The 10,644-nt window shown below is 47.0% G+C and overlaps 1 protein-coding gene across 1 annotated transcript in view; it reads right to left on the bottom strand.

Moving 5' to 3' along the window:
• The window catches only part of LOC143696327 (olfactory receptor 14J1-like), a 9,217-nt gene extending 3,823 nt beyond the window's left edge, over positions 1-5,394 (bottom strand). Inside the window, exon 1 of the mRNA XM_077192462.1 lies at positions 5,274-5,394. Within this exon, the coding sequence (XP_077048577.1) occupies positions 5,274-5,394 (121 nt within the window). The remainder of the gene's footprint in view (positions 1-5,273) is intronic.
• Between the last annotated feature and the right edge of the window lie 5,250 nt (positions 5,395-10,644).

Below are 10,644 nucleotides of genomic sequence, written 5' to 3'. Positions count from 1 at the left end.
GCTAAAGGTTGCCAGGAGCTGAGAGCTGATTGGGTTTTGGGCAGTCTGTCCCACAGAGGACTGAGCTATCCATCGTGCTCCCTGCTTGGGGGCAAATCTGAACCCAGCAGGAGGCCGGGACACGTGGTGCACCAAACAGAAGGAGAGAACTCAAGAGCAGCATTTCTTGGAAATTGTAACTGCCTTTCCTAACGCCATGGCCGTTGTGGAGAGAGCACTTTGTTCTAGCAGGACTTTTCTGCAGGAGGGTGTCAGATTGACCCTCAGAAATTTACATCTGAACGAAATTGTTTGAGGAGACTGACAAGGCAGATCACCTTCCGCAGACCTTGACCCACAGCTGAAGAACTGTAAGTTTTAAAACAGCCTCTATTGTGCACGGTTTTTTTTGAGCCCAAATTACCTTTTTGGTTTTTTTTTTGGTTTTTTTTTTTGTTTTTGACTGCTGGAAGGGACAGGATAAAATGGGGTCAAAACTTAGTACTTTGGAACAAGCCCAGAACGAGAGAGATTTATATTTACTAATCCTAGAAATCTTATCTTCTAACAACTTTTCTTTCTCTAAAGGTAAACTTTCAAAACCCATCCAAAAAAAATTTATAAAATGGATTCTTTCTCAGTTTCCTGATACTAACACAGACATTATCACTAAAGACTTCTTTTGGGACAAAGTTGGGACTACAATACATAATTTGCAAACTAACCAAGACTTCTCTGTGTTATAAATGATCAAATCGTGAGCCAAAATTATCAAAAATTTAGCAAAGATTTATTAATTTGTCTGCGAGACCGACGTTCGGTCTTCGAAACCACCACAGCCAAAGAGACAGCATTGAGCCCGGGGTTGACGCTGGGTAAACCTGGATCTGACCTCCAGAGTGTCAGAGTCTCCCCCTCAGTTCACGAATACTGCTTCTTGCAGTGGGGTTTTATACAGTTTATTCTGCCCAAGGCAAAGATGGCCAAATTTCCTTTGTAACTCTTCACACGCATCACCGTTTCTTTCCATGTGCAGAGCTTGACAAAAGTCCAGTCCAGGTGTGCCATTGGTGTCAATCGGCTCCGGAGAAGCCGTGTATTCAGATGTGTCAGGTTGGCACCGCTGACTATCTTGAGAGGTGCCATCAGCAAGGCGATAATCGCACTCGGGTGGCTCTCTGCAACTTGGGAAACCCGTGATCATTGTCCTGGAAGCTTCTATTCTTACGTTAAGTTGTCAATCATTATCTTATTGTGTGTCCCTGTGTCCGGGAATTTGTTGAATCTAAGTAGACAGCTGCTCCCGGCCAGGATGGTCAAAAGACATGGTTTGGATTTCACAATATTTTATACCATACATTAATAGCATGAATTATCCTTACCATATATTACAATCCCTCCCCATTTATGTCACTAATTTAATTCATGCTTCTTTTATAACCCAAATTGCTAAATTCTTTTATTTCTACTTCTACCCACCACCATTAAGGGTCTTTCACAAAGAGAGCAACTTTTATCAAACTATCCTGTACTCTCCTTGTGGAACACCCTGATACTCAGTATTATTTACATTTGTTTTCACTCGTTTGTCAAATTTTGTCAATACTTTGGCAGCGTTTCTGGCATACTTCTTTTCTCCCAGACTCATTATCTTAGGTGTGTTGCCTCTGGAAGCCAACTCCGGGTCCACTATTGCTATCTGCATCCCCTGTACCACAGAGTGAATCACTCGAATAAAACAAGGAATTAGACATGGCAGGAATAGGATTCTGGCTACTGAACACAGCACAAAAAACATAATTTGGTTCCACCAGGCCCCATCAAACAATCTGTCCCACCATGAAGATTGCAAAATTGAATTCCATTTTTGAACAGGGACATGGGCCACTTTCTTGATCTCAGCTGCCAATCCTCTTATGGTCTCCCCATAATTGTCAATCTCAATACAGCATTCTGATTCATTGAACTTTCCACACACTCCCCCTTCTTCAGCCAGCAAATAGTCTAAAGCTATTCAATTTTGGTACACAAATGCCCATACCTGGGTGTGCTGCTGACTAAGTAAATCCAGGGCCTCAGAGGTGTGATTTGATACAATTTCACCACTGCCTGCAGCCTAATCAGTATGTTCAGCAGATAAATCAGAGTCCTATACCCGTAGCTTCCATCCTGAGCCCACGTGGCCGGTCCATAATAATTAATTATTCTTGCCGCCGGCCACTCTTCCTCCCCCCAGGTTTGTTTGCCAATTATCACAGGTATCATCTTTTTCAAACTTCTCCTCTTCCTCCTCAGGGCCTCATACAGAAGAGCCCCTAATAGGTTACTTTTTGTTCAAGGGAGAGTAAAGAAAACTGGCCAGATCATGCCCAAAGTGCATGATCCTTTCCACCTTGGGGGTAACTTGCTGTATGCCTTTTCCCGCAAATCCAATAAATTCCATCCGGGGCTTTCCATCTGATATTTATGCTCCCTGGGTCTCCCCAGTATTCTCTCAGGCCCTCCAAGGATTGGAAAGGGTTGGCTCCAGGATTTTTGAACCAGCACAGTCCTATCCTTTTGTTCCATTCGCAATTGGTCCCATTCTTCCAGCTCCAGTATCCCGTAGGGGGTTCTGGTTGCCAGACCTTGCCCTTGTTGTTTGAATTTACCGTCAGGGTAGTTACACACGGAGTGTATCCCACCATCTCGGTATATTCCTTTCCTTCCTGACTCATGCAAATGATTCCATTCACCGTCTGGTCCAAAATCTACTCCTCAGGCCTCTGTGCCAACTTTGAGACTCTTGGATTGTCCCATTTCAGAAGCTGTTCTGGAGCCAAACCTTCCCCTTTTCATGGCCATTTCTCTGCTGACTTCAGCCCCCCACAAAGCCAGCAATTTGACAATCCCAGTTCAGTTGCAATTTCTTGCATCAAATCAATAAATATATTTCTGTCCAGGGAAGGTAATTCCCCATCAGCGTATTGTTTCTCCAGTAATTCATACTGTTCTCCCAGACTTTTTAATCTCTCCTGTTCAACTCACTTTCTCCTCAGTTCTGACTCCCTTCTCTTCAATTCCTGAGTTATCTCCCTCATTCTTCCCTCAGGATCCTCACCGTCTTTATTTTTCGCAAAGCAGACAACTCTGTAATATTGCAGGCACACCCTATCATCTCATTTGCCTGTGCCAAATCCAGTATGATTGGTTCCCTGCTTAGGGTAAATTTGATATCAAATTTAACAATTCTTCCCATCCAATACATTTTCCCGTTCATCGTGCATATCCCCAGCCTTGCATTGTCATAACACAATGGGTTCACCTGGTGATACGCGACAAAAATCAATTCAGTTTTTCCCCCAACCCACATTGTTTGATTACATTGGTTACAAACGGGGATTGATGTTATTTCTGCATTCCTCCTCCGTATCTGATGCTGGTGCTTGCCTGACTGCCTGTTCCTTGACCCTGCCTCGGGATTGATACACCAAATCCCTTTGTCCAATTTACATAATTTGACTCTTGTGCTGTTTCTCCAACAGTACCTGCCAGGCTCCTTGATGCACTCCTCCAGGGCTTGGTATGCTGAGGGTTTCCCATCCCCTTGCACAACTGGGACCACCTGAGTGCAACTTCTGCACTCATCTGCAGAGCTCTCATTTCCGCCTCTCATCGGGACCTCAATGTGCAGACTGTGTCCTGCACATGGCCAGGCTCAGGCCAATCAGGATTCCCACCAGGCGTACTCCTCTGCCTTTGCCTCCACCCCCTGGGGTGCTACCAGCGGCGAGGAAGACCATCTTCACGGCAGCAGGAGTATACTTCAGGGAACACATTTTCTGACCTAGCCACATACCTCCTTTTAAAGGTGCCCCACCATGAAATTCTGACGGCATCTGAGCTGCACAGTACCTTGATTGACTTCCGGCACTCCACATCCAGAATCTCTGCCTTTGATCTAAGCTTTCCACGCACCCCATTCTGAAAAATGTGAATTAGATTCACTCCTGTGAATCTAATTCGGTGATTCCTAGATTTGTGGCTAGGGTTAGGATTCGGTCAGTCAGCTCAAGCTCCTCCTCCAGACACTGAGTGCACAGCCCCTTCGGCCTCTTCCCCTTCTACAGTGTACAACAAACACCCCCTGTCAATATTCACACTTGAAATGTATAAACGGATAGCATACACAGTCAGACAGTATACAACTTATCCGCTCGCTGTCGGTCATTTACAAGGATGTTGGAGTTTGATTTTCAAGTCGCCTGGGGAAGAAGTGACCTTCCACTCGGGCGCTTCCTCCTGGTGTTCGACTTTCTTCACCCTAGATGCATGCGTCCAGCCTTTCTCCGCCATCCGAATGGCTGTGTCTGTTGTCAGAAGCACAAGAAAGGGGCCTTCCCAGTGAGGAGAGAGGGGTACATCTTTCCACACTTTCACAAACACTCTGTCACCCGGTTGAATTTTGTGGATAGTGAGTCCCAGAGGAGCACTCTGAGATACTATCCCTTGTTTCCTAAGTTCCTGTAAATTTTTGTTGATCGCAACCAGATATGGTTGAATCTGACTGTCCTCAAGCCTGGGGTGTCCCACCGGCATCCCATGCCTATATGGCATCCCATATAGCATTTCAAATGGTGAGACCCCCGTCTCTGAATGAGGCATCATCCTGATATTAACCAAGGCTAAGGGTAGGCATTTCAGCCAAGACATCTGAGTTTCTAAAATTAATTTAGATAACTGTGCTTTCAAAGTCTGATTCATCCTTTCCACTTGTCCTGAACTCTGGGGATGCCACGGAGTGTGGTATTCCCACTGAATGCCCAGTGACTCAGCCATCTGCTTAACAATTTTTGACATAAAATGAGTTCCTTGGTCTGAATCGATGTAATTCCCACCCCATATCGGGGCACAATTTCCTCCAGTAATTTTCTGGACACCGTCTGAGCCATTGCCCGTGGACTGGGGAAAACCTCTACCCAATGGGTCAATTTGTCCATGATCACAAGCACAAATCTCCCCACTTTGGGCAGCTTTGGTTGGTATGCAATGGAGCAATTGCTTTGGTCGGTATGCAATGGAGTGACTCCCCAGAATGGCCTGTCTTGCCTTAGTCTTGTTAATTTTCTGACAAATCAGGCATCCTTGTACCTCTTGTTTGGCCAATTTGTAAATTTCCCTGCACCCAAAAAATTTCAAAAATTCTTCTGCCATGGCCTGTGCCCCCCAATGTGTTTGCTGGTGCAGTTTCCTCAAAATCCTCCTGGTAAAACCTTTAGAGACTAGTTCTCTCCTATCTGGCAATTTCCACTTACCTTCTTCCAGTTTCCCTCCAGTCTTCTCATAACTTTCATTCTCCTTTTGGGAGGGTTGAGTAGGGTCATCTGGGACCTCGATCCCTTCAATCTCTGGGGTACTTACCGTCATCAGTGCCATGGTCTTGGCCTCCTAGTCTGCCAAATTGTTCCCCCAGGTTCGGAACTGAATCCCTGCCTGGTGTCCCTTCACATGGACCACCGCAATTTCCTCTGGCCCCCTTAGAGCTTCTAAGATTTGCTGGATCAATTCCCCATGCATCAGTCCCTTTCCCCTGGTGTTGATCAACCCCCTTTCTTGCCAAGGTGTGAACCACTCCAAAGGCATACCTAGAATCTGTAAAAATTGTTCCCTTTTTCCCTTTTTAATCCTTTCAAGGCTCTCAGAACTGCATACAGTTCGCAAGCCTGTGCCAACCAACCTGCACTCAGGGGACCTGATTCAATCACTTTTCCTGTTTGTCCATCCACAACTGCGTATCCTGATTTTCTTTTCCTGTCAGTCACCCTGCTTGACCCGTCTACAAACCATTTTTCTCCTTCATCTAATTCTTCCTCCTCCAAATCCTCTCTGATCTTCGTCTGCAACTCAACCACTTCCACACAATTGAGAATGAGCTCCTCTGAAGCTTCCCCAAACAAAAACTGTGCAGGGTTCTGCGCGGTTGTTGTCCGCAGTTCCAAATCCTGTGAGTGAATCAAAATGGCCTCATACTTTAGCAATCTAGCATCAGTGACTCATTTATCTGCTTTCTGTTGTAGTATGCCCCGCACATTGTAGGGTGCAAATACTACCAACGGTGCAGTGAAGGTTACTTTCTTGGCTTCCTCCACCAGCAATGCTACAGCGACAATCGCCTGCACGCAGGTGGGCCAGCCCCTGCTGACCGGGTCCAAAAGCCTTGACAAGTAACCCACCGGTTTCCTGACCCCTGCCAAGTCCTGTGTCAGCACCCCATGTACTGTGTGACTGCTCAAATCCACGAACAACTTAAAGGGTTTCTTCACATCAGGGAGGCTCAGCACTGGTGTTGCTGTGAGTGCTTCCTTGACTCCCCTGAATTCTTCTTCATCTTTCTCTGTCCATTTGATTTGGTCTGTGGTGAGTTTCTCATATAGAAACTTCACCTTTTCACTGTACCCTTTAATCCACTGCCAGCAATATCCCAACAACCCCCAAAACTGTCTGACTTCCCTTTTTGTTTGCAGGGGTGGTAAGGCAATAATCCCTGCCACCCTCTCTGGATCCAATTTCTTTTTGCCCTTGGTTAACCAATGTCCCAAGTACCTGACCTCGGGCTCTGTGAATTGCAACTTCGACTTTGACACCTTCAACCCCTTTTCCCCTAAAAAGTTCAAAAGCTCAATGGTGCTCACCCTTACATCCTCCTCCCTAGGACCTGCAACCAACAAATCGTCTACATATTGTAGCAATTTTGTCCCCTCCATGGGTACAAAATGACTTGATACCTCCTCAAGTGCTTGCCCGAATAAATTCAGGGAATCCACAAAGCCCTGAGGCAACAATGTCCACCTGAGCTGCTGCTTTCTGTTTGTCTCCGGGTCTTCCCACTGAAACGCAAAATAATCTCTGCTGCCCTCTGCTAAAGGACAGGTCCAAAAAGCATCCTTCAAGTCAATCACACTGTACCACATGTCCTCAGGAGAAATGTTATTCAACAAAGTGTAAGGATTCGAGACCGTGGGGAACGAAGTCCTAGTTCTCTGAGTCTCAGCCCTTTAATCTTGCACTAGCCTAAAGCTACCGTCTGTCTTTTTCACAGCCAAAATCGGGGGTTATGCTGGGACATGCACGGCTCCAACGTTCCTTTCTTTATCAATTCGTCAATCACTGGTTTCAATCCCTTCCTCCCCTCCATGGAGATGGGATATTGTTTGACCCATATAGGGTCTTCTGGTCTCTCAGTTTTGACACAAACCAGCTCTATGTCCAACCTCTCAGCTTCCCCTTGAACATACCACACCTTCAGGTCTATTTCCTCCTCGTCCTGAATGGTGAGTTTATACATTGTCACCCTGAGCTGGGAATTCTGCACTGCCAAGCCGATTTCTAGGACTACCATCATATCCCACCCTAGTAAATTAAAATCCGCGTCCTGTATCAATAGTATGTTTCCTGTACGTCTTTTGTTTTCCGTTTCTATTTCTACATCTGTTATGATCAGAACCTCAAAAGGTTCCCCCTTTGCCCCGATTACCATCATGGAATTGTCACTCAGAGATCACCCTTGTGGCAGCTGCTGCACAGCTGTCCGTTCCGCCCCCGAGTCTACCATAAACCACCTCCTGCCTGTGGGGTCCTACTTTTAATTTTATCAAGGGGTCCATCGGTATTCTGGACCCCAAACTGAAAAGCCCCTGACACCCCTAAACTTCTTGAAACATTGCCTGGTCCTTGGCTTTGTTGGGACAATTCCTTCGGATGTGTCCCTTTTGCTTGCAGTAATAGCACTCAAAATCTCTCTTCTGATCATTCGATCCTTTTCCTTGGGAAGAGTTCTGTTTCTTCACTGGCACCTCCTTCACCATGTCGCTGCCCTGCTCTTGTTTTTGTGCTTCCCTTACCGCAGCTACCAATACCTTAGCTTGGATCTTCTGTTTCTCTTCATCTCGTCTCATGTAGACTTTCTGGGCTTCCTGAAGCAGCTCCTGCAATCCCTTTTCCTGCCACCCATCTATCTTTTCTAGCTTTTTCCAAATGTCTTCTCAGGATTTTGCCACAAACTGAGTTTTTAGCAAAACCGCCCCGATTGGGGAATCGGGATCCGTCCCCAAATACATTCTCAGGCCCTTTCAGAGCCTCTCCAACCATTCCGTAGGTGTTTCATCTTTTCCCTGGCACTCCCTGAGTACATTGCTCATGTTCTGTCCCTTGGGTACCACTTCCCTGATACCCTGAATTATCATATTTTTTAAATTTATCATTTTCTGCCTCCTCTCCTCCATCTGGGCATTCCAGGACGGTTTCTGGTTTGGCCACCTCTCATCCCCGCTTTCCCCATTGGGGTTTCTCTTTTCCCAATCTTTGATCGTGGCTTGTCTGATCATGTCCCTCTCCTCATTATTGAACAGTGATCTCAGGATCGCTTGGAGATCCTCATAGGTGTAGGTGCTGGTCCCTAGAAATTCGTCTTGCCTTTCCGCCACTCCCAAAGGATCATCCATTAATTTTCCCATCTCTTTCTTGAATGCCCTCACATCATTGGTGTTGATCAGCGCATGTACTGATATAAAGCCGATAACTCCAGGAGCCTTCGGCACCTCCTGTCAAGGGAAGGAGCTGGGCTTCTCTTCCCCATCCCCACTGTCTCCTGTGGTTGCCCTCCTTGTTTGCCGCCTTGTTCAATGGGCCAGGTAGAGCTGTCTTTGGGGAGAGTTACCTGTTTTTCTTCAGTTTTGGGAAGGGTCAGCAGCAGCGGCTGCTCACATGGGAGCAGAGTTGCCGCCGCTTGTTCACGTGGAGGGGAAGGCGCCACAGCCAGCTCCGGTGGGAGTGGCGGGGCTGAGACCTGACCCAGCGGGTTCACCGCCTTGAGAGGCAACGCGGGCACCGGTGGTGCCTGAGCCAGTCTGGGCTGGGGCGGAGGAACAAGGTAGGGAGGTGGAAGATTGTCCAAGGGTTCCCATTCCTTTCCCGTGTTTGCCACACGTCAGAGGGCTCATACCGGGTATAAACTTGTACCTCCACATTTTGGCGTACCCAATTTCCTCAAAATCCTACGGGCGGCGATCAAATATGTGATCATACAAGAACTTGCAAGTCCATGCCTCGAAAGTGCCAAACACCGGCCAGACCACGTATTTTGCGATCTCCTTCCCTCCCCATTTCCCCATACAAAAATGGAGCATTTTCTCCTTGGACCTGCCCGCTCTCCTGGGGTTTTCATCCCAATGTTCTAGCATCCACCCCGACAGACTATCTCTTGGGATTTCTGGCAGAACTTTCCCGGGACCCTGGGGAGATTTTTCCTGGAGTTTTCTCTGGAACCTACTCTTTCCCAACCCCATTTTTCCAAAAATCCCTCCTGCAAATTTCCTCACCTTGTCTCCTCCGCCTGGGATGCTCGTCGTGAGTCCCAACTCTTTGTCCAATGTCGATTTCCTGAGCTTGCGAAACACCGCCAGTCTTACTCAGTCAAACGGAGAACCATTCTGCTGACTTTTCGACTGATCTCCGGTTTTCTTACCTGTTTTCTCTGGATCAGAAGGCAGATGGACTCCTAGAATTTTCCAGGACCATCTTTTTCCCCTTCCTGACCCAACCGTGACCGATTTTCCCCCTCAAACTCCCTGCGAGTCTCGGGTCCCATGTGTGTTAAGCAAAAGCGTCCACTTCCCCTTTGACCGACCACATCCCTCGCAGGATGCTGGAACTGTGATTGTGGGGTCCACACTCACTTCATGACAGAGTCACATCTCACACACACGTTCGGTCACACCCCACTCAACCATGCGATACTCACAGTTCCTTTTCCTGTGTGGATTCTTCATGCACGTCGATTTTCGAGTGGAAAAACAAAAGCACCTTGGGCTCAGAGATCGCTTGGATCTTGCCGAGTCTCTGAGAGCTGGGCCTGTTTTATCCCTCTTTGGCTGTGGCTCCGGTTTTGGTTTGGTGATTTTTGATTGGTCTCGCGGACTCCAATCCCGCTCAGACCGCTGAAATCAGTGGGGCACCTTCCAGGAGGGAAGGAGTCCCGAACTCCAAATTCAAATCACATTGGGTTGTCACCAGATTGTTATAAATGATCAAATCTTAAGCCAAAATTATCAAAAAATTAGCAAAGATTTATTAATTTGTCTGCAAGACCGAAGTTCAGTCTTCAAAACCACCACAGCCAAAGAGACAGCAGCAAGCCTGGGTTCGGCACCAGGTGAACACAGATCTGACCTCCCGAGTGTCAGAGTCCCCCCATTCACGCTCACAGCTTTGTGCGGCGAGTTTTTATACAGTTTATTCTGCCCAAGGCAAAGATGGCCAAATTTCCTTTGTAACTCTTCACACGCTTCGCCGTTTCTTTCCATGTGCAGAGCTTGACAAAAGCCCAGTCCAGGTGTGTCATCCACTCTGGGGAAGCCGTGTATTCAGATGTATCAGGTTGGCACCACCGACTATCTTGATAGATACAATCGGCAAGGTGAGAATTGCACTCGGGTGCCCTGACAACTCGGGAAACCGAGATCATCATCCGGGAAGCTTCTGTTCTTACATTAAGGCATCGATTGTTATCTTAACTTGCATCTGGGAACAGGTTGAATCTGAATAAGACAGCTGCTCCCGGCTGGGATGGTCAAAAGACATGGTTTGGTTTTCACAATATTTTATACCATACATCAATAGCATGAATTA

Source organism: Agelaius phoeniceus, chromosome 33 (genome assembly GCF_051311805.1).
Source record: "Agelaius phoeniceus isolate bAgePho1 chromosome 33, bAgePho1.hap1, whole genome shotgun sequence".
NCBI classification, from domain to species: domain Eukaryota; kingdom Metazoa; phylum Chordata; class Aves; order Passeriformes; family Icteridae; genus Agelaius; species Agelaius phoeniceus.
The sequence above is the reverse complement of the archived record's forward strand: the minus strand, read 5'-3'. Positions and strand labels throughout refer to the sequence as shown.